The 25714-nt window shown below is 46.5% G+C and overlaps 1 protein-coding gene across 1 annotated transcript; it reads left to right on the top strand.

Annotated features, from left to right (window-relative positions):
* The first annotated feature begins 566 nt into the window (after positions 1–566).
* On the top strand, positions 567–25211 carry LOC135538072 (gamma-aminobutyric acid receptor-associated protein-like 2). The gene is made up of 4 exons (XM_064964061.1): positions 567–832; positions 2002–2057; positions 5645–5817; positions 24846–25211. The coding sequence occupies exons 1-4, from the start codon at positions 799–801 to the stop codon at positions 24934–24936; spliced, it is 354 nt and encodes a 117-aa protein (XP_064820133.1). The 5' UTR covers positions 567–798; the 3' UTR covers positions 24937–25211.
* The last annotated feature ends 503 nt before the right edge of the window (positions 25212–25714 follow it).

Here is a 25714-nt window from a genome sequence, read left to right as displayed (position 1 = left end):
CAAACAACATATCTATGATATTCCTATGTGAATCAATGTCATACTTTATCCCACGAAAGGGGTAGAAAATAGAGAGGATTTATGGAGATATAATGGAGTTTCTAGGACAAATCACTTGCTCATCAGCCTGCTCATCAAATCACTTGCTCATCTGTCATAAACTAGACCAGACTGTCATGTTTTTAAAAAGATAGTGCTATCCGGTGATCTTTGGGACTTCCATACCCTAAATCCTAACCCTTACCCTAAAACTTAACCAGAGCCATTACCCTAACATTAACCATTTTAAATGTCAATTCAAAGGGGTAAAGTCGAGTTGGAATGATCCAGAACAGCAAGTACCTTTAAAAAAAAAAAAGAACGAAAGTAGACTGAGATCCTAGATATGTTCCAGAGATACAAACTCTGCACAGACCTGCTCTAGGTTATAGCAGACTGTTAGCTACGTCTTTATCGTGTGGATTGGTGATTGGACGTTAAACACGCAAACGTTAAACACCGAGGCGTTGTAAAGATCTGATAATCTGCGCAGCATGTGTGTCCCTGAACCGCACCCACTCGAATCAGTCTCCGTCCCCTGCGATGCGATGGTACAGTCCCATAGTGACGGCATCGCTGAGGCCGACTGAGACTTGTTTTGCTACATTGTTGACGTTCTTGGTCAACATTTTTACATTGTTTTGAGTTTTAGGAATACAGCATTAGCAATCTTTTTGTTGTTGTTGTCACTGTCTGATTCCTCACCAACCCTCTACGATTTTACCGCGCATCGAGCAAACTCTCCTGGAATCAGCCACCATGAAGTGGATGTTCAAAGAGGATCATTCCCTGGGTAAAGGGGGTTACTTGTTTCATAACAGGCAGATAACACAATTGTCAAAATAGGAACAAATATGTATCTCCTCTGTATTCTTCTTTTTTTAAATGGCATTTGCTGTATATGATTGGCTACTTTTCTGCACTAACATCAGCTGACTGTAGTGGCCTCGCCGCTCAGATGTTGTTGAGTCCTTTGGCTACAAAATAACACTACGAAGTTAATCTAAATTGTATGTCGACGTCACTTAAGACATTAGTCACATATTGCTAATGGATTGGTTGTTTTACTGGTTAAATGTGCTATGCGTTTTCAATTTGAATCACCTCGATTCCGGACATGTCGTTCCTATTGACATGACAACTGATATGATATTGAAAGTAAATATATCATGTCAATTAGAACTAGGCCTATTCTGTTCTAACAAACAGTTGTCAAAATGTTGTCTCAATCCTTTGCTCCTGACGCATGGCATATCCCCTGAACATTGGGGTATTATTGTGATAACATTACAACGATATATGGCTGAAATATTCTTACGTAACATGGCAAAAATTATTTATATATTTTAACAAAAGTCTATTCCAGAGTTCTCTTTTCCCTTTTGTTACATAATTTGGATATAGGCCACACCTGTATGGCTTATGTGTTAGATTGACACATAGAGAAGTAGCCTAGGGGAAATATTGACATATTTAGCCCAGTGAATTGGCAGCTTTTGCTAGTGATTACCCAGAGTGCATCTGGTGTCCAACAGCTGCTGCTGATGCCTGTGGATCTCGGTCAGGCAACGTCATGTGACCTCTTGTCAAATGTTGATCCTCCTGTCACAGCCACCCAAGAGATTGAGTTCCAAATGGAACCCTATTCCCTATATAGTGCACTACTTTTGACCAGAGCCTTGGTTAAAAGTAGTGCACTACGCAGGGAATGGGGGAGGGGGGGGGGATTTTGGGACACAACCCTGCTCTTTGGTGAACTGAGTAGGTCAGGGGGGCAACCCACCGGCCTATTCTACTAATCTGAGTGGCTCTTAAGGTTCTTGATTAGCTGAATCAGCTGGTTTAGAGTAAAGGCTGGAGCATAACGCCTACCCTCCCGGTAGCTAGGAGGGGTTGAAACATGTTGTATTACAGTGTAACACCCTTCACAACATCTCTCAATCCATCTCTTCTTCTCAACAGAACATCGGTGTATAGAGTCGGCCAAAATACGCAGCAAGTACCCAGATAGGGTTCCGGTGAGTGAGACGGGTTTTCACTGGGTGTTGGATGTGTTGTTGTACCTTTTATTTTGACAGGGAGTCATGCTGAGACCAATGCCTCTTTTACAGATGAAAATAAACACATCAATATGAAATGCAAAACAGATATATAACGAAAACACTATAATACAAACTAAGCACATTCTTCAGTAAAAAGGCTCCTCAAATCAGTCTGAATTGCCCGAGAGGCACATTATTTCAGGTAAGGTACAGAAAATGATTTACCGAACTCTGTAGGGACCGAAGGAATGTCCATTTAGCCCTGAGCCCTGCTATGCTAACTCCTATGTCTAATGGTTATTAATGATATTAGGTACAGCGGGATTTTTTTGTTAAAATAACTTTATAGAAGTGTTTCACGCATCGTTATAACATATTTATTACAATGTAACAGTGATTTTTTTTTAATGCCTGTCTCATCAGGCTGTAATGGTTGCACATCGGTCCCCAATTCAAATGTTTAAGAAGCCAGTTGTAAAGGCCCTGGGTGTAGCTGGTGTAGAGAGTCAGGCGCAGGACAGCAGATATGAGTAACCAACGTACTTTACTCAAAAAAGACAAATGTACAAAGTGACATCACGAGCCCACAAAGACGGAGCGAATTACAATAAACAGTCACTCACAAACAAAACATGGGGGAACAGAGGGTTAAATAATAAACAAGTCATTGATTGAGTGAAGCCAGGTGTGATTAAGACAAAGACAGAACAAATGGAAAATGAAAAGTGGATCGGCGGTGGCTCGAAGGCCGGCCGAACAAGGAGAGGGACCGACTTTTGAGGAAGTCGTGACACAAGTGGACCCCAAACCGATCCAAATGTAGCATAGCATCGGTCAGAAAACATTAGGAATCGCCGGTTTAAAACTTTTTGCATCATATTATATTATTTCTATCTTCTGAAAATGCAGCTCATCATTCGTGTCAAATTGCATGCACAGAGCCTTCAGAAAGTATTCATACCCCTTGATTTATTCCACGTTTTCTTGTTACAGCTTGAATTCAAAATGGAAAGAATATATTTTTTTAAATCTCACCCATCTACACACCGTAATGACAAAGTGAAAACGTGTTTTTAAATTTAATTTAAAGGAAATAAAGACATGCAGTGCCTTCAGACCCCTGGACTGAGATCATTGCACACCTGGATTGTACAATATTTGCCCATTTATTCTTTCAAAATTCTTCAAGCTCTGTCAAATTGGTTGTTGATCATCGCCAGACAACCATTTTTCTTTTGCCATTTTCAGGATGATTTTGTCAAAACTGTACCTCAACTACGCACGTCCTCCCCCCCTCACGTTCCCTCTCCTCCTGGTAAGCAACCCCCCCCCCCCTCCCCAGTGTCTAGTGGAAAGCAGCCCCCAGTGTAGATTTGGCCTTGTGTTTTAGGTTATTATCCTGCTGAATGGTGAATTCATCTCCCAGTATCTAGTGGAAAGCAACCCCCCAGTGTAGATTTGGCCTTGTGTTTTAGGTTATTATCCTGCTGAATGGTGAATTCATCTCCCAGTATCTAGTGGAAAGCAACCCCCCAGTATCTAGTGGAAAGCAACCCCCCCCCCCCAGTGTCTAGTAAGCAGACTGAACCAGGTTGTCCTCTAGGATTTTGCCTGTGCTTAGCTCCATCTGTTTCTTTTTATCCTGAATAGCTCCCTAGTCCTTAAGGATGACAAGCAAACATGATGCAGCCACCACTATGCTTGTAAATATGGAGAGTGGTCTGGTTCAGTCTGGTACTCGGTAGTGTGTTGTATTGGATTCGCTCCAAACATAACCATTTGTAATCAGGACAAATAGTAAGTGTCTTTGGCACAGGTGTTGCAGTATTAGTTTAGCACCTTGTTGCAAACAGGATGCATGTTTTGGAATATTTTTTATTCTGTACAAGACTTCCTTCTTTTCATTCTATCAATTAGATTAGTATTGTGGAGTAACTACAATGTTGTTGATCCATCCTCAGTGTTCTCCTATCACAGCCATTAAACTCCGTAGCTGTTTTAAAGTCCCTATTGGCCTCGTGTTGAAATCCCTGGGAAATGTATTTCCTCTCCAGCAACTGCGTTAGGAAGGACGCCTGTATCTCTGTAGTGAATGTATTTCTGTAGTGACTGTATCTCTGTAGTGACTGTATCTCTGTAGTGACTGTATCTCTGTATCTCTGTAGTGACTGTATTTCTGTAGTGACTGTATCTCTGTATCTCTGTAGTGACTGTATTTCTGTAGTGACTGTATCTCTGTAGTGACTGTATCTCTGTATCTCTGTAGTGACTGTATTTCTGTAGTGACTGTATCTCTGTATCTCTGTAGTGACTGTATTTCTGTAGTGACTGTATCTCTGTATCTCTGTAGTGACTGTATCTCTGTAGTGACTGTATCTCTGTAGTGACTGTATCTCTGTATCTCTGTAGTGACTGTATTTCTGTAGTGACTGTATCTCTGTATCTCTGTAGTGACTGTATCTCTGTAGTGACTGTATCTATGTAGTGACTGTATCTCTGTATCTCTGTAGTGACTGTATCTCTGTAGTGACTGTATCTCTGTAGTGACTGTATCTCTGTATCTCTGTAGTGACTGTATCTCTGTAGTGACTGTATCTATGTAGTGACTGTATCTCTGTATCTCTGTATCTCTGGGTGTATTGATACACCATCTAATGTGTTATTGATAACTTCACCATGCTCAACGGGATATTCAATAGTCTGATTTAAAAAAATATATGTTTTTACCCCCATCTACCAATAGGTGCCCTTCTTTGTTAGGTATTGGAAAACATCCCTGGTCTTTGTAGTTGCATCTGTGTTTCAAATCCACTGCTCTACTGAGGGACCGTACAGATAATTGTATGTGTGGGGTACAGCGATGAGGTAGTCATTCAAAAATCATGTTAAACACTATTATTGCACACAGAATGAGTCCATGCAACTTCTTATGTGACTTGTTAAACCCATTGTTCCTCCTGAACCTTATTTAGGCGAGCCAGTAAAGGGGTTGAATACTTATCGACTCAAGCCATTTCAGCTTTAATTTTTTTTAAATACGTTTCGACAACATACGTTCTTGGAGTCCCTGTATCTAGATCCATATGGTTCCTCTATGGTGTTGGAGTCCCTGTATCTAGATCCATATGGTTCCTCTATGGTGTTGGAGTCCCTGTATCTAGATCCATATGGTTCCTCTATGGTGTTGGAGTCCCTGTATCTAGATCCATATGGTTCCTCTATGGTGTTGGAGTCCCTGTATCTAGATATATGGTTCCTCTATGGTGTTGGAGTCCCTGTATCTAGATCCATATGGTTCCTCTATGGTGTTGGAGTCCCTGTATCTAGATATATATGGTTCCTCTATGGTGTTGGAGTCCTTGTATCTAGATATATATGGTTCCTCTATGGTGTTGGAGTCCCTGTATCTACATGTGTATCGAATCGTCTTGAAAGGGAAAGATGCACATCCCTACGCTGTCATATCTTTCAATTCAGTCGCTCTTTATTGTTCCAGGAGGGCAATTTACGTGAACACTTACAAACATCCAATATGACATGACTCTGTGTTGTCTGTTTTGTAGGTGATCGTGGAGAAGGTGTCTGGGTCTCAGATTGTGGACATCGACAAGAGGAAGTATTTGGTCCCCTCTGACATCACGGTGGCCCAGTTCATGTGGATCATCAGGAAACGCATCCAGCTGCCCTCGGAGAAGGCCATCTTCCTCTTCGTCGATAAGACCGTGCCTCAGTCCAGGTCGGAAACTCTAAGCACTCAGAAATGGCACCTTAGAAAACGATATTTCCCCAAGTTAAATAGATAAAACACTGCTTTTAGCCACTGATGTTGTCAGACACTGACCATACAGCACAAATATACTGGAGGCTAGGTTTTACCAGGTTAACCAGGGACAGGAGGTATAGATATAGACACACTGGTGGGTTAACCAGGTTAACCAGGGACATGAGGTATAGATATAGACACACTGGTGGGTTAACCAGGGACATGAGTTATAGATATAGACACACTGGTGGGTTAACCAGGTTAACCAGGGACAGGAGGTATAGATATAGACACACTGGTGGGTTAACCAGGTTAACTAGGGACATGAGTTATAGATATAGACACGCTGGTGGGTTAACCAGGTTAACTAGGGACATGAGTTATAGATATAGACACGCTGGTGGGTTAACCAGGGACAGGAGGTATAGATATAGACACACTGGTGGGTTAACCAGGTTAACTAGGGACATGAGGTATAGATATAGACACACTGGTGGGTTTACCAGGTTAACCAGGGACAGGAGGTATAGATATAGACACACTGGTGGGTTAACCAGGTTAACTAGGGACATGAGTTATAGATATAGACACACTGGTGGGTTAACCAGGTTAACCAGGGACAGGAGGTATAGATATAGACACACTGGTGGGTTAACCAGGTTAACCAGGGACAGGAGGTATAGATATAGACACACTGGTGGGTTAACCAGGTTAACCAGGGACAGGAGGTATAGATATAGACACACTGGTGGGTTAACCAGGTTAACCAGGGACAGGAGGTATAGATATAGACACACTGGTGGGTTAACCAGGTTAACCAGGGACAGGAGGTATAGATATAGACACACTGGTGGGTTAACCAGGTTAACTAGGGACATGAGTTATAGATATAGACACGCTGGTGGGTTAACCAGGTTAACTAGGGACATGAGTTATAGATATAGACACGCTGGTGGGTTAACCAGGGACAGGAGGTATAGATATAGACACACTGGTGGGTTAACCAGGTTAACTAGGGACATGAGGTATAGATATAGACACACTGGTGGGTTTACCAGGTTAACCAGGGACAGGAGGTATAGATATAGACACACTGGTGGGTTAACCAGGTTAACTAGGGACATGAGTTATAGATATAGACACACTGGTGGGTTAACCAGGTTAACCAGGGACAGGAGGTATAGATATAGACAAACTGGTGGGTTAACCAGGTTAACCAGGGACAGGAGGTATAGATATAGACACACTGGTGGGTTAACCAGGTTAACCAGGGACAGGAGGTATAGATATAGACACACTGGTGGGTTAACCAGGTTAACTAGGGACATGAGGTATAGATATAGACACACTGGTGGGTTTACCAGGTTAACCAGGGACAGGAGGTATAGATATAGACACACTGGTGGGTTAACCAGGTTAACTAGGGACATGAGGTATAGATATAGACACACTGGTGGGTTAACCAGGTTAACTAGGGACAGGAGGTATAGATATAGACACACTGGTGGGTTAACCAGGTTAACCAGGGACAGGAGGTATAGATATAGACACACTGGTGGGTTAACCAGGTTAACTAGGGACATGAGGTATAGATATAGACACGCTGGTGGGTTAACCAGGGACAGGAGGTATAGATATAGTCACACTGGTGGGTTAACCAGGGACAGGAGGTATAGATATAGACACACTGGTGGGTTAACCAGGTTAACTAGGGACATGAGTTATAGATATAGACACACTGGTGGGTTAACCAGGTTAACTAGGGACAGAAGGTATAGATATAGACACACTGGTGGGTTAACCAGGTTAACTAGGGACATGAGGTATAGATATAGACACACTGGTGGGTTAACCAGGGACATGAGGTATAGATATAGACACGCTGGTGGGTTAACCAGGTTAACCAGGGACAGGAGGTATAGATATAGACACACTGGTGGGTTAACCAGGGACATGAGGTATAGATATAGACACGCTGGTGGGTTAACCAGGTTAACCAGGGACAGGAGGTATAGATATAGACACACTGGTGGGTTAACCAGGGACATGAGGTATAGATATAGACACACTGGTGAGTTAACCAGGTTAACTAGGGACATGAGTTATAGATATAGACACACTGGTGGGTTAACCAGGTAAACCAGGGACAGGAGGTATAGATATAGACACGCTGGTGGGTTAACCAGGGACATGAGGTATAGATATAGACACGCTGGTGGGTTAACCAGGTTAACCAGGGACAGGAGGTATAGATATAGACACACTGGTGGGTTAACCAGGGACATGAGGTATAGATATAGACACACTGGTGGGTTAACCAGGTTAACTAGGGACATGAGGTATAGATATAGACACACTGGTGGGTTTACCAGGTTAACCAGGGACAGGAGGTATAGATATAGACACACTGGTGGGTTAACCAGGTTAACTAGGGACATGAGGTATAGATATAGACACACTGGTGGGTTAACCAGGTTAACTAGGGACAGGAGGTATAGATATAGACACACTGGTGGGTTAACCAGGTTAACCAGGGACAGGAGGTATAGATATAGACACACTGGTGGGTTAACCAGGTTAACTAGGGACATGAGGTATAGATATAGACACGCTGGTGGGTTAACCAGGGACAGGAGGTATAGATATAGTCACACTGGTGGGTTAACCAGGGACAGGAGGTATAGATATAGACACACTGGTGGGTTAACCAGGTTAACTAGGGACATGAGTTATAGATATAGACACACTGGTGGGTTAACCAGGTTAACTAGGGACAGAAGGTATAGATATAGACACACTGGTGGGTTAACCAGGTTAACTAGGGACATGAGGTATAGATATAGACACACTGGTGGGTTAACCAGGGACATGAGGTATAGATATAGACACGCTGGTGGGTTAACCAGGTTAACCAGGGACAGGAGGTATAGATATAGACACACTGGTGGGTTAACCAGGGACATGAGGTATAGATATAGACACGCTGGTGGGTTAACCAGGTTAACCAGGGACAGGAGGTATAGATATAGACACACTGGTGGGTTAACCAGGGACATGAGGTATAGATATAGACACACTGGTGAGTTAACCAGGTTAACTAGGGACATGAGTTATAGATATAGACACACTGGTGGGTTAACCAGGTAAACCAGGGACAGGAGGTATAGATATAGACACGCTGGTGGGTTAACCAGGGACATGAGGTATAGATATAGACACGCTGGTGGGTTAACCAGGTTAACCAGGGACAGGAGGTATAGATATAGACACACTGGTGGGTTAACCAGGGACATGAGGTATAGATATAGACACGCTGGTGGGTTAACCAGGGACATGAGGTATAGATATAGACACGCTGGTGGGTTAACCAGGTTAACCAGGGACAGGAGGTATAGATATAGACACACTGGTGGGTTAACCAGGGACATGAGGTATAGATATAGACACGCTGGTGGGTTAACCAGGTTAACCAGGGACAGGAGGTATAGATATAGACACACTGGTGGGTTAACCAGGGACATGAGGTATAGATATAGACACACTGGTGAGTTAACCAGGTTAACTAGGGACATGCGTTATAGATATAGACACACTGGTGGGTTAACCAGGTAAACCAGGGACAGGAGGTATAGATATAGACACGCTGGTGGGTTAACCAGGTTAACCAGGGACAGGAGGTATAGATATAGACACACTGGTGGGTTAACCAGGTTAACTAGGGACATGAGGTATAGATATAGACACGCTGGTGGGTTAACCAGGGACATGAGGTATAGATATAGACACGCTGGTGGGTTAACCAGGTTAACCAGGGACAGGAGGTATAGATATAGACACACTGGTGGGTTAACCAGGGACATGAGGTATAGATATAGACACACTGGTGAGTTAACCAGGTTAACTAGGGACATGAGGTATAGATATAGACACACTGGTGGGTTAACCAGGTTAACTAGGGACATGAGGTATAGATATAGACACGCTGGTGGGTTAACCAGGGACATGAGTTATAGATATAGACACACTGGTGGGTTAACTAGGTTAACCAGGGACAGGAGGTATAGATATAGTCAGGCTGGTGGGTTAACCAGGTTAACCAGGGACAGGAGGTATAGATATAGACACACTGGTGGGTTAACCAGGGACATGAGGTATAGATATAGACACGCTGGTGGGTTAACCAGGGACATGAGTTATAGATATAGACACGCTGGTGGGTTAACCAGGTTAACCAGGGACATGAGGTATAGATAATAGATATAGACACGCTGGTGGGTTAACCAGGTTAACCAGGGACATGAGGTATAGATATAGACATGCTGGTGGGTTAACCTGGTTAACCAGGGACATGAGTTATAGATATAGACACGCTGGTGGGTTAACCAGGTTAACCAGGGACATGAGGTATAGATATAGACACGCTGGTGGGTTAACCAGGGACATGAGGTATAGATATAGACACGCTGGTGGGTTAACCAGGGACATGAGGTATAGATATAGACACGCTGGTGGGTTAACCAGGGACATGAGTTATAGATATAGACACACTGGTGGGTTAACCAGGTTAACTAGGGACAGGAGGTATAGATATAGACACGCTGGTGGGTTAACCAGGTTAACCAGGGACAGGAGGTATAGATATAGACACACTGGTGGGTTAACCAGGTTAACTAGGGACATGAGTTATAGATATAGTCAGGCTGGTGGGTTAACCAGGTTAACCAGGGACAGGAGGTATAGATATAGACACACTGGTGGGTTAACCAGGGACATGAGGTATAGATATAGACACGCTGGTGGGTTAACCAGGGACATGAGTTATAGATATAGACACGCTGGTGGGTTAACCAGGTTAACCAGGGACATGAGGTATAGATATAGACACGCTGGTGGGTTAACCAGGTTAACCAGGGACATGAGGTATAGATATAGACATGCTGGTGGGTTAACCTGGTTAACCAGGGACATGAGTTATAGATATAGACACGCTGGTGGGTTAACCAGGTTAACCAGGGACATGAGGTATAGATATAGACACGCTGGTGGGTTAACCAGGGACATGAGGTATAGATATAGACACGCTGGTGGGTTAACCAGGTTAACCAGGGACATGAGGTATAGATATAGACATGCTGGTGGGTTAACCAGGGACATGAGGTATAGATATAGACACGCTGGTGGGTTAACCAGGTTAACCAGGGACAGGAGGTATAGATATAGACACACTGGTGGGTTAACCAGGGACAGGAGGTATAGATATAGACACACTGGTGGGTTAACCAGGGACATGAGGTATAGATATAGACACGCTGGTGGGTTAACCAGGTTAACCAGGGACAGGAGGTATAGATATAGACACACTGGTGGGTTAACCAGGGACATGAGGTATAGATATAGACACACTGGTGAGTTAACCAGGTTAACTAGGGACATGAGTTATAGATATAGACACACTGGTGGGTTAACCAGGTAAACCAGGGACAGGAGGTATAGATATAGACACGCTGGTGGGTTAACCAGGGACATGAGGTATAGATATAGACACGCTGGTGGGTTAACCAGGTTAACCAGGGACAGGAGGTATAGATATAGACACACTGGTGGGTTAACCAGGGACATGAGGTATAGATATAGACACGCTGGTGGGTTAACCAGGTTAACCAGGGACAGGAGGTATAGATATAGACACACTGGTGGGTTAACCAGGGACATGAGGTATAGATATAGACACACTGGTGAGTTAACCAGGTTAACTAGGGACATGCGTTATAGATATAGACACACTGGTGGGTTAACCAGGTAAACCAGGGACAGGAGGTATAGATATAGACACGCTGGTGGGTTAACCAGGTTAACCAGGGACAGGAGGTATAGATATAGACACACTGGTGGGTTAACCAGGTTAACTAGGGACATGAGGTATAGATATAGACACGCTGGTGGGTTAACCAGGGACATGAGGTATAGATATAGACACGCTGGTGGGTTAACCAGGTTAACCAGGGACAGGAGGTATAGATATAGACACACTGGTGGGTTAACCAGGGACATGAGGTATAGATATAGACACACTGGTGAGTTAACCAGGTTAACTAGGGACATGAGGTATAGATATAGACACACTGGTGGGTTAACCAGGTTAACTAGGGACATGAGGTATAGATATAGACACGCTGGTGGGTTAACCAGGGACATGAGTTATAGATATAGACACACTGGTGGGTTAACTAGGTTAACCAGGGACAGGAGGTATAGATATAGTCAGGCTGGTGGGTTAACCAGGTTAACCAGGGACAGGAGGTATAGATATAGACACACTGGTGGGTTAACCAGGGACATGAGGTATAGATATAGACACGCTGGTGGGTTAACCAGGGACATGAGTTATAGATATAGACACGCTGGTGGGTTAACCAGGTTAACCAGGGACATGAGGTATAGATAATAGATATAGACACGCTGGTGGGTTAACCAGGTTAACCAGGGACATGAGGTATAGATATAGACATGCTGGTGGGTTAACCTGGTTAACCAGGGACATGAGTTATAGATATAGACACGCTGGTGGGTTAACCAGGTTAACCAGGGACATGAGGTATAGATATAGACACGCTGGTGGGTTAACCAGGGACATGAGGTATAGATATAGACACGCTGGTGGGTTAACCAGGTTAACCAGGGACATGAGGTATAGATATAGACATGCTGGTGGGTTAACCAGGGACATGAGGTATAGATATAGACACGCTGGTGGGTTAACCAGGGACATGAGTTATAGATATAGACACACTGGTGGGTTAACCAGGTTAACTAGGGACAGGAGGTATAGATATAGACACGCTGGTGGGTTAACCAGGTTAACCAGGGACAGGAGGTATAGATATAGACACACTGGTGGGTTAACCAGGTTAACTAGGGACATGAGTTATAGATATAGTCAGGCTGGTGGGTTAACCAGGTTAACCAGGGACAGGAGGTATAGATATAGACACACTGGTGGGTTAACCAGGGACATGAGGTATAGATATAGACACGCTGGTGGGTTAACCAGGGACATGAGTTATAGATATAGACACGCTGGTGGGTTAACCAGGTTAACCAGGGACATGAGGTATAGATATAGACACGCTGGTGGGTTAACCAGGTTAACCAGGGACATGAGGTATAGATATAGACATGCTGGTGGGTTAACCTGGTTAACCAGGGACATGAGTTATAGATATAGACACGCTGGTGGGTTAACCAGGTTAACCAGGGACATGAGGTATAGATATAGACACGCTGGTGGGTTAACCAGGGACATGAGGTATAGATATAGACACGCTGGTGGGTTAACCAGGTTAACCAGGGACATGAGGTATAGATATAGACATGCTGGTGGGTTAACCAGGGACATGAGGTATAGATATAGACACGCTGGTGGGTTAACCAGGTTAACCAGGGACAGGAGGTATAGATATAGACACACTGGTGGGTTAACCAGGGACATGAGGTATAGATATAGACATGCTGGTGGGTTAACCTGGTTAACCAGGGACATGAGTTATAGATATAGACACACTGGTGGGTTAACCAGGTTAACTAGGGACAGGAGTTATAGATATAGACACACTGGTGGGTTAACTAGGGACATGAGTTATAGATATAGACACACTGGTGGGTTAACCAGGTTAACTAGGGACAGGAGTTATAGATATAGACACACTGGTGGGTTAACTAGGGACATGAGTTATAGATATAGACACACTGGTGGGTTAACTAGGGACATGAGTTATAGATATAGACACACTGGTGGGTTAACCAGGTTAACCAGGGACAGGAGGTATAGATATAGACACACTGGTGGGTTAACCAGGTTAACTAGGGACATGAGTTATAGATATAGACACACTGGTGGGTTAACCAGGTTAACTAGGGACATGAGTTATAGATATAGACAAGCTGGTGGGTTAACCAGGGACATGAGTTATAGATATAGACACACTGGTGGGTTAACCAGGGACATGAGTTATAGATATAGACACACTGGTGGGTTAACCAGGTTAACCAGGGACAGGAGGTATAGATATAGACACACTGGTGGGTTAACCAGGTTAACCAGGGACAGGAGGTATAGATATAGACACACTGGTGGGTTAACCAGGTTAACCAGGGACAGGAGGTATTGATATAGACACGCTGGTGGGTTAACCAGGGACATGAGTTATAGATATAGACACACTGGTGGGTTAACCAGGGACATGAGTTATAGATATAGACACACTGGTGGGTTAACCAGGTTAACTAGGGACAGGAGGTATAGATATAGACACGCTGGTGGGTTAACCAGGTTAACCAGGGACAGGAGGTATAGATATAGACACACTGGTGGGTTAACCAGGGACAGGAGGTATAGATATAGACACACTGGTGGGTTAACCAGGGACATGAGTTATAGATATAGACACACTGGTGGGTTAACCAGGGACAGGAGGTATAGATATAGACACACTGGTGGGTTAACCAGGGACAGGAGTTATAGATATAGACACGCTGGTGGGTTAACCAGGGACAGGAGTTATAGATATAGACACACTGGTGGGTTAACCAGGGACATGAGTTATAGATATAGACACACTGGTGGGTTAACCAGGGACATGAGTTATAGATATAGACACACTGGTGGGTTAACCAGGGACATGAGTTATAGATATAGACACACTGGTGGGTTAACCAGGGACAGGAGGTATAGATATAGACACACTGGTGGGTTAACCAGGGACATGAGTTATAGATATAGACACGCTGGTGGGTTAACCAGGGACATGAGTTATAGATATAGACACACTGGTGGGTTAACCAGGGACAGGAGTTATAGATATAGACACACTGGTGGGTTAACCAGGTTAACTAGGGACAGGAGGTATAGATATAGACACCCTGGTGGGTTAACCAGGGACATGAGTTATAGATATAGACACGCTGGTGGGTTAACCAGGTTAACCAGGGACATGAGTTATAGATATAGACACACTGGTGGGTTAACCAGGGACAGGAGTTATAGATATAGACACGCTGGTGGGTTAACCAGGTTAACCAGGGACATGAGTTATAGATATAGACACACTGGTGGGTTAACCAGGGACATGAGTTATAGATATAGACACACTGGTGGGTTAACCAGGGACATGAGTTATAGATATAGACACACTGGTGGGTTAACCAGGGACAGGAGGTATAGATATAGACACACTGGTGGGTTAACCAGGGACATGAGTTATAGATATAGACACGCTGGTGGGTTAACCAGGGACATGAGTTATAGATATAGACACACTGGTGGGTTAACCAGGGACATGAGTTATAGATATAGACACACTGGTGGGTTAACCAGGGACAGGAGTTATAGATATAGACACACTGGTGGGTTAACCAGGTTAACTAGATATATAGATATAGACACGCTGGTGGGTTAACCAGGGACATGAGGTATAGATATAGACACACTGGTGAGTTAACCAGGGACATGAGTTATAGATATAGACACCCTGGTGAGTTAACCAGGGACATGAGGTATAGATATAGACACACTGGTGAGTTAACCAGGTTAACTAGGGACAGGAGTTATAGATATAGACACACTGGTGGGTTAACTAGGGACATGAGTTATAGATATAGACACACTGGTGGGTTAACTAGGGACATGAGTTATAGATATAGACACACTGGTGGGTTAACAAGGGACATGAGGTATAGATATAGACACACTGGTGGGTTAACTAGGGACATGAGTTATAGATATAGACACACTGGTGGGTTAACCAGGTTAACCAGGGACAGGAGGTATAGATATAGACACACTGGTGGGTTAACCAGGTTAACTAGGGACATGAGTTATAGATATAGACACACTGGTGGGTTAACCAGGTTAACTAGGGACAGGAGTTATAGATATAGACACACTGGTGGGTTAACTAGGGACATGAGTTATAGATATAGACACACTGGTGGGTTAACCAGGTTAACCAGGGACAGGAGGTATAGATATAGACACACTGGTGGGTTAACCAGGGACATGAGTTATAGATATAGACACGCTGGTGGGTTAACCAGGTTAACCAGGGACAGGAGGTATAGATATAGACACACTGGTGGGTTAACCAGGGACATGAGTTATAGATATAGACACGCTGGTGGGTTAACCAGGTTAACTAGATATATAGATATAGACACGCTGGTGGGTTAACCAGGGACATGAGGTATAGATATAGACACACTGGTGGGTTAACCAGGGACATGAGTTATAGATATAGACACGCTGGTGGGTTAACCAGGTTAACTAGATATATAGATATAGACACGCTGGTGGGTTAACCTGGTTAACCAGGGACATGAGTTATAGATATAGACATGCTGGTGGGTTAACCAGGTTAACCAGGGACATGAGGTATAGATATAGACATGCTGGTGGGTTAACCAGGTTAACTAGATATATAGATATAGACAAGCTGCTCTAAAGGGCCCGCTCCTCCTGGGTTCATAGTTTGACCTCTTCCTCAATAAGACACAGCATCCAGGTCCTGGTCTGAACCCACGGATACTAGTGGCTGCTGGGTTGGGTCCTGGTCTGAACCCACGGATACTAGTGGCTGCTGGGTTGGGTCCTGGTCTGAACCCACGGATACTAGTGGCTGCTGGGTTGGGTCCTGGTCTGAACCCACGGATACTAGTGGCTGCTGGGTTGGGTCCTGGTCTGAACCCACGGATACTAGTGGCTGCTGGGTTGGGTCCTGGTCTGAACCCACTGATACTAGTGGCTGCTGGGTTGGGTCCTGGTCTGAACCCACGGATACTAGTGGCTGCTGGGTTGGGTCCTGGTCTGAACCCACGGATACTAGTGGCTGCTGGGTTGGGTCCTGGTCTGAACCCACGGATACTAGTGGCTGCTGGGTTGGGTCCTGGTCTGAACCCACGGATACTAGTGGCTGCTGGGTTGGGTCCTGGTCTGAACCCACGGATACTAGTGGCTGCTGGGTTGGGTCCTGGTCTGAACCCACGGATACTAGTGGCTGCTGGGTTGGGTCCTGGTCTGAACCCACGGATACTAGTGGCTGCTGGGTTGGGTCCTGGTCTGAACCCACGGATACTAGTGGCTGCTGGGTTGGGTCCTGGTCTGAACCCACTGATACTAGTGGCTGCTGGGTTGGGTCCTGGTCTGAACCCACGGATACTAGTGGCTGCTGGGTTGGGTCCTGGTCTGAGCCCATGGATACTAGTGGCTGCTGGGTTGGGTCCTGGTCTGAACCCACGGATACTAGTGGCTGCTGGGTTGGGTCCTGGTCTGAACCCACGGATACTAGTGGCTGCTGGGTTGGGTCCTGGTGCTGGGTTGGGTCTGAACCCACTGATACTAGTGGCTGCTGGGTTGGGTCCTGGTCTGAACCCACGGATACTAGTGGCTGCTGGGTTGGGTCCTGGTCTGAACCCACGGATACTAGTGGCTGCTGGGTTGGGTCCTGGTCTGAACCCACGGATACTAGTGGCTGCTGGGTTGGGTCCTGGTCTGAACCCATGGATACTAGTGGCTGCTGGGTTGGGTCCTGGTCTGAGCCCATGGATACTAGTGGCTGCTGGGTTGGGTCCTGGTCTGAACCCACGGATACTAGTGGCTGCTGGGTTGGGTCCTGGTCTGAACCCACGGATACTAGTGGCTGCTGGGTTGGGTCCTGGTCTGAACCCACGGATACTAGTGGCTGCTGGGTTGGGTCCTGGTCTGAACCCACGGATACTAGTGGCTGCTGGGTTGGGTCCTGGTCTGAACCCACGGATACTAGTGGCTGCTGGGTTGGGTCCTGGTCTGAACCCACGGATACTAGTGGCTGCTGGGTTGGGTCCTGGTCTGAACCCACTGATACTAGTGGCTGCTGGGTTGGGTCCTGGTCTGAACCCACGGATACTAGTGGCTGCTGGGTTGGGTCCTGGTCTGAGCCCATGGATACTAGTGGCTGCTGGGTTGGGTCCTGGTCTGAACCCACGGATACTAGTGGCTGCTGGGTTGGGTCCTGGTCTGAACCCACGGATACTAGTGGCTGCTGGGTTGGGTCCTGGTCTGAACCCACTGATACTAGTGGCTGCTGGGTTGGGTCCTGGTCTGAACCCACGGATACTAGTGGCTGCTGGGTTGGGTCCTGGTCTGAACCCACGGATACTAGTGGCTGCTGGGTTGGGTCCTGGTCTGAACCCACGGATACTAGTGGCTGCTGGGTTGGGTCCTGGTCTGAACCTCGTATACTAGTGGCTGCTGGGTTGGGTCCTGGTCTGAGCCCATGGATACTAGTGGCTGCTGGGTTGGGTCCTGGTCTGAACCCACGGATACTAGTGGCTGCTGGGTTGGGTCCTGGTCTGAACCCACGGATACTAGTGGCTGCTGGGTTGGGTCCTGGTCTGAGCCCATGGATACTAGTGGCTGCTGGGTTGGATCCTGGTCTGAACCCACGGATACTGCTGGGTTGTGGTCTGCTGGGTTGGGTCCTGGTCTGAACCCACGGATACTAGGATCTGACTACTAGTGGCTGCTGGGTTGGGTCCTGGTCTGAACCCATGGATACTAGTGGCTGCTGGGTTGGGTCCTGGTCTGAACCCACGGATACTAGTGGCTGCTGGGTTGGGTCCTGGTCTGAACCCACGGATACTAGTGGCTGCTGGGTTGGGTCCTGGTCTGAACCCACGGATACTAGTGGCTGCTGGGTTGGGTCCTGGTCTGAACCCACGGATACTAGTGGCTGCTGGGTTGGGTCCTGGTCTGAACCCACGGATACTAGTGGCTGCTGGGTTGGGTCCTGGTCTGAACCCACGGATACTAGTGGCTGCTGGGTTGGGTCCTGGTCTGAACCCACGGATACTAGTGGCTGCTGGGTTGGGTCCTGGTCTGAACCCACGGATACTAGTGGCTGCTGGGTTGGGTCCTGGTCTGAACCCACGGATACTAGTGGCTGCTGGGTTGGGTCCTGGTCTGAACCCACGGATACTAGTGGCTGCTGGGTTGGGTCCTGGTCTGAACCCACGGATACTAGTGGCTGCTGGGTTGGGTCCTGGTCTGAACCCACGGATACTAGTGGCTGCTGGGTTGGGTCCTGGTCTGAACCCACGGATACTAGTGGCTGCTGGGTTGGGTCCTGGTCTGAACCCACGGATACTAGTGGCTGCTGGGTTGGGTCCTGGTCTGAACCCACGGATACTAGTGGCTGCTGGGTTGGGTCCTGGTCTGAACCCACGGATACTAGTGGCTGCTGGGTTGGGTCCTGGTCTGAACCCACGGATACTAGTGGCTGCTGGGTTGGGTCCTGGTCTGAACCCACGGATACTAGTGGCTGCTGGGTTGGGTCCTGGTCTGAACCCACGGATACTAGTGGCTGCTGGGTTGGGTCCTGGTCTGAACCCACGGATACTAGTGGCTGCTGGGTTGGGTCCTGGTCTGAACCCACGGATACTAGTGGCTGCTGGGTTGGGTCCTGGTCTGAACCCACGGATACTAGTGGCTGCTGGGTTGGGTCCTGGTCTGAACCCACGGATACTAGTGGCTGCTGGGTTGGGTCCTGGTCTGAACCCACGGATACTAGTGGCTGCTGGGTTGGGTCCTGGTCTGAACCCACGGATACTAGTGGCTGCTGGGTTGGGTCCTGGTCTGAACCCACGGATACTAGTGGCTGCTGGGTTGGGTCCTGGTCTGAACCCACGGATACTAGTGGCTGCTGGGTTGGGTCCTGGTCTGAACCCACGGATCCTAGTGGCTGCTGGGTTGGGTCCTGGTCTGAACCCACGGATACTAGTGGCTGCTGGGTTGGGTCCTGGTCTGAACCCACAGATACTAGTGGCTGCTGGGTTGGGTCCTGGTCTGAACCCACGGATACTAGTGGCTGCTGGGTTGGGTCCTGGTCTGAACCCACGGATACTAGTGGCTGCTGGGTTGGGTCCTGGTCTGAACCCACGGATACTAGTGGCTGCTGGGTTGGGTCCTGGTCTGAACCCACGGATACTAGTGGCTGCTGGGTTGGGTCCTGGTCTGAACCCACGGATACTAGTGGCTGCTGGGTTGGGTCCTGGTCTGAACCCACGGATCCTAGTGGCTGCTGGGTTGGGTCCTGGTCTGAACCCACGGATACTAGTGGCTGTTGGGTTGGGTCCTGGTCTGAACCCACGGATACTAGTGGCTGCTGGGTTGGGTCCTGGTCTGAAACCATGGATACTAGTGGCTGCTGGGTTGGGTCCTGGTCTGAACCCACGGATACTAGTGGCTGCTGGGTTGGGTCCTGGTCTGAACCAAATCAAATCAAATTTATTTATATAGCCCTTCGTACATCAGCTGATATCTCAAAGTGCTGTACAGAAACCCAGCCTAAAACCCCAAACAGCAAGCAATGCAGGTGTAGAAGCACGGTGGTTAGGAAAAACTCCCTAGAAAGGCCAAAACCTAGGAAGAAACCTAGAGAGGAACCAGGCTATGTGGGGTGGCCAGTCCTCTTCTGGCTGTGCCGGGTAGAGATTATAACAGAACATGGCCAAGATGTTCAAATGTTCATAAATGACCAGCATGGTCGAATAATAATAAGTCAGAACAGTTGAAACTGGAGCAGCAGCACGGCCAGGTGGACTGGGGACAGCAAGGAGTCAACATGTCAGGTAGTCCTGGGGCATGGTCCTAGGGCTCAGGTCCTCCGAGAGAGAGAAAGAAAGAGAATTAGAGAGAGCATATGTGGGGTGGCCAGTCCTCTGCCGGCTATGCCGGGTGGAAATTATAACAGAACATGGCCAAGATGTTCAAATGTTCATAAATGACCAGCATGGTCGAATAATAATAAGGTAGAACAGTTGAAACTGGAGCAGCAGCACGGCCAGGTGGACTGGGGACAGCAAGGAGTCATCATGTCAGGTAGTCCTGGGGCATGGTCCTAGGGCTCAGGTCCTCCGAGAGAGAAGGAGAGAATTAGAGAATGCACACTTAGATTCACACAGGACACCGAATTGGACAGGAGAAATACTCCAGATATAACAAACTGACCCCAGCCCCCGACACATAAACTACTGCAGCATAAATACTGAAGGCTGAGACAGGAGGGGTCAGGAGACACTGTGGCCCCACCCGAGGACACCCCGGACAGGGCCAAACAGGAAGGATATAACCTCACCCACTTTGCCAAAGCACAGCCCCCACACCACTAGAGGGATATCTTCAACCACCAACTTACCATCCTGAGACAAAGCTGAGTATAGCCCGCAAAGATCTCCGCCATGGCACAACCCAAGGGGGGTGCCAACCCAGACAGGATGACCACATCAGTGAATCAACCCACTCAGGTGACGCACCCCTTCCAGGGACGGCATGAGAGAGCCCCAGTAAGCCAGTGACTCAGCCCCTGTAATAGGGTTAGAGGCAGAGAATCCCAGTGGAAAGAGGGGAACCGGCCAGGCAGAGACAGCAAGGGTGGTTCGTTGCTCCAGAGCCTTTCCGTTCACCTTCCCACTCCTGGGCCAGACTACACTCAATCATATGACCCACTGAAGAGATGAGTCTTCAGTAAAGACTTAAAGGTTGAGACCGAGTTTGCGTCTCTGACATGGGTAGGCAGACCGTTCCATAAAAATGGAGCTCTATAGGAGAAAGCCCTGCCTCCAGCTGTTTGCTTAGAAATTCTAGGGACAATTAGGAGGCCTGCGTCTTGTGACCGTAGAGTCTGTGTAGGTATGTACGGCAGGACCAAATCAGAGAGATAGGTAGGAGCAAGCCCATGTAATGCTTTGTAGGTTAGCAGTAAAACCTTGAAATCAGCCCTTGCTTTGACAGGAAGCCAGTGTAGGGAGGCTAGCACTGGAGTAATATGATCAAATTTTTTGGTTCTAGTCAGGATTCTAGCAGCCGTATTTAGCACTAACTGAAGTTTATTTAGTGCTTTATCCGGGTAGCCGGAAAGTAGAGCATTGCAGTAGTCTAACCTAGAAGTGACAAAAGCATGGATTAATTTTTCTGCATAATTTTTGGACAGAAAGTTTCTGATTTTTGCAATGTTACGTAGATGGAAAAAAGCTGTCCTTGAAATCGTCTTGATATGTTCTTCAAAAGAGAGATCAGGGTCCAGAGTAACGCGAGGTCCTTCACAGTTTTATTTGAGACGACTGTACAACCTTTAAGATTAATTGTCAGATTCAACAGAAGATCTCTTTGTTTCTTGGGACCTAGAACAAGCATCTCTGTTTTGTCCGAGTTTAAAAGTAGAAAGTTTGCAGCCATCCACTTCCTTATGTCTGAAACACATGCTTCTAGCATAGTACCCACGGATACTAGTGGCTGCTGGGTTGAGTCCTGGTCTGAACCCACGGATACTAGTGGCTGCTGGGTTGGGTCCTGGTCTGAACCCTCGTATACTAGTGGCTGCTGGGTTGGGTCCTGGTCTGAACCCACGGATACTAGTGGCTGCTGGGTTGGGTCCTGGTCTGAACCCACGGATACTAGTGGCTGCTGGGTTGGGTCCTGGTCTGAACCCTCGTATACTAGTGGCTGCTGGGTTGGGTCCTGGTCTGAGCCCATGGATACTAGTGGCTGCTGGGTTGGGTCCTGGTCTGAACCCACGGATACTAGTGGCTGCTGGGTTGGGTCCTGGTCTGAACCCACGGATACTAGTGGCTGCTGGGTTGGGTCCTGGTCTGAACCCACGGATACTAGTGGCTGCTGGGTTGGGTCCTGGTCTGAACCCACGGATACTAGTGGCTGCTGGGTTGGGTCCTGGTCTGAACCCACGGATACTAGTGGCTGCTGGGTTGGGTCCTGGTCTGAACCCACGGATACTAGTGGCTGCTGGGTTGGGTCCTGGTCTGAACCCACGGATACTAGTGGCTGCTGGGTTGGGTCCTGGTCTGAACCCACGGATACTAGTGGCTGCTGGGTTGGGTCCTGGTCTGAACCCACGGATACTAGTGGCTGCTGGGTTGGGTCCTGGTCTGAACCCACGGATACTAGTGGCTGCTGGGTTGGGTCCTGGTCTGAACCCACGGATACTAGTGGCTGCTGGGTTGGGTCCTGGTCTGAACCCACGGATACTAGTGGCTGCTGGGTTGGGTCCTGGTCTGAACCCTCGTATACTAGTGGCTGCTGGGTTGGGTCCTGGTCTGAACCCACGGATACTAGTGGCTGCTGGGTTGGGTCCTGGTCTGAACCCATGGATACTAGTGGCTGCTGGGTTGGGTCCTGGTCTGAGCCCATGGATACTAGTGGCTGCTGGGTTGGGTCCTGGTCTGAACCCACGGATACTAGTGGCTGCTGGGTTGGGTCCTGGTCTGAACCCACGGATACTAGTGGCTGCTGGGTTGGGTCCTGGTCTGAACCCACGGATACTAGTGGCTGCTGGGTTGGGTCCTGGTCTGAACCCACGGATACTAGTGGCTGCTGGGTTGGGTCCTGGTCTGAGCCCATGGATACTAGTGGCTGCTGGGTTAGAACTGGCTTGCTGCTCCCACAGGATATCCTTTAGTTTGAGTTATACACAAATCCAGAGCATTCAGAAAGTATTCAGACCCCTTGACCTTTTTCCACAGTTTGTTACGTTTACAGCCTTATTCCAAAATTGAAAAAATAGTTTTTTCCTCTTCAAGCTACACACAATACCCCATAATGACATCACAATACCCCATAATGACATCACAATACTCCATAATGACATCACAATACCCCACAATGACATCACAATACCCCATAATGACATCACAATACTCCATAATGACATCACAATACCCCATAATGACATCACAATACTCCATAATGACATCACAATACCCCATAATGACATCACAATACCCCATAATGACATCACAATACCCCATAATGACATCACACTACCCCATAATGACATCACAATACCCCATAATGACATCACAATACCCCATAATGACATCACAATACCCCACAATGACAAAGCTAAAAGGTTTTGCTAGAAATTTTTGCAAATGTTTCTTTTTTTAAAGTATTTCCCTAAGTATTCAGACCCTTTACTCAGTACTTGTTGAAGCACCTTTGGCAGAGATTACAGCATCGAGTCTTCTTGGGTTTGACTCTACAAACTTGGCACACCCGTATTTGGTGAGTTTCTCCCATTCCTCTCTATAGATCCTCTTAAGCTCTGTCAGGTTGGATGGGGAGCATCGCTGCACAGGTATTTTCAGGTCTCTCCAGAGGTGTTCGATCGGGTTCAAGACCAGGCTCTGGCTGGGCCACTCAAGGACATTCAGACACCTGTCCCAAAGCTACTCCTGCTTTGTCTTGGCTGTGTGCTAAGGGTCGTTGTCCCATTGAAAGGTGAACCTTCAGCCCAGACTGAGGTCTTGAGTGTTCTGGAGAAATTTTTCATCAAGGATCACTCTGTACTTTGCTCCGTTCATCTTTGCCTCAATCATGACTCGTCTCCTAGTCACTGGCATTGAAAAACATCCACACAGCATACCATAAAGGCCTGATTGGTGGAGTGCTGCAGAGATCATTGTCCTTCCACTCTGACATTCACTGTCAACTGTAGGACCTTATATAGACAGGTGTGTACCTTTCCAAATCATGTCCAATCAATTGAATTTACCACAGTTGGACTCCAATCAAGTTGTAGAAACATCTCAAGGATGATTAAGGTAACCAGGATGCACCTGAGCTCAGTTTGGAGTTTCATAGTAAAGGATCTGAATACTTATGTAAATACGTTTTCATACATTTCTTAAAACCTGTTTTTACTTGGTGGTATTATAGGGTATTGTGATGTCATTATGGGGTATTGTGATGTCGTTATGGGGTATAGTGATGTCATTATGGGGTATTGTGATGTCATTATGGGGTATTGTGTGTAGATTGATGAGTATTTTAATTTTTTTATTTAATCCATGTTAGAATAAGACTGTAACAAAATGTGTAAAAAGTGAAGGGGTCTGAAATCTTTGGTAATGCGTTGTAAATTTGTAAATGAAGTGTTTGTTGTGACCTCCCGTTGCAGCATCACCATGGGACAGCTGTACGAGAAGGAGAAGGACGAGGACGGGTTTTTATACGTGGCGTACAGCGGAGAGAACACCTTCGGTGTCTAGACCCGCCGTCGTCGTGGTCATCATAAGCCTTACTTACGACAGAATACACCACCCACCACCCCTGGGAGAAGCCCTGGGAAATCCCAGAGAAAAGAAGTTAAATAAATAGATGAAGAGAGTGATCAGTTGAGTGAGAACCATCATGATGTGTGTCACCAGTCTGTCTAATCTATTCCTGCACATGTTTTGTATCGATGCTGTACACATTCATTTATTAATATGTTTATTATTATTATTATTATGATGATATGTATAGTGATACAAATTGGACTGTTTTGGTTTTGTCTGACGTTTTGTGCTTTACATTTTAGTTTAGGTGCTTTTGAGTTTGTTTGTTTTTTCATTCGTGAAATAATATTTTTTTGTTTTGTTTTTGAAGTTACACTTTTAGTTTGGCTTTTATCCTTGAAGATTTATATTTCAAATAATTTTAACTATTTGAACGGTAAGGTAGCTGGATAACCTAACCAATAAAAATGTGAATGATCCTTGTGTTTTTATTGACCTATACCAGGGCTCTTCCTCTTCGGTCCTGGAGAACAACTGTTCTGATCCAGCACTAAAGTAACACACTGTTATTAAACAGGTTAAACAAGTTCAATAAAGGTTCAATAAAATAAATAACACACACTGTTATTACAGCATTATACCAGTTCATAAAGTAACACACTGTTATTACAGCATTATACCAGTTCATAAAGTAACAGACTGTTATTACAGCATTATACCAGTTCATAAAGTAACACACTGTTATTACAGCATTATACCAGTTCATAAA

Source organism: Oncorhynchus masou, unplaced genomic scaffold (genome assembly GCF_036934945.1).
Source record: "Oncorhynchus masou masou isolate Uvic2021 unplaced genomic scaffold, UVic_Omas_1.1 unplaced_scaffold_900, whole genome shotgun sequence".
Lineage (NCBI taxonomy): Eukaryota > Metazoa > Chordata > Actinopteri > Salmoniformes > Salmonidae > Oncorhynchus > Oncorhynchus masou.
The sequence above is the reverse complement of the archived record's forward strand: the minus strand, read 5'-3'. Positions and strand labels throughout refer to the sequence as shown.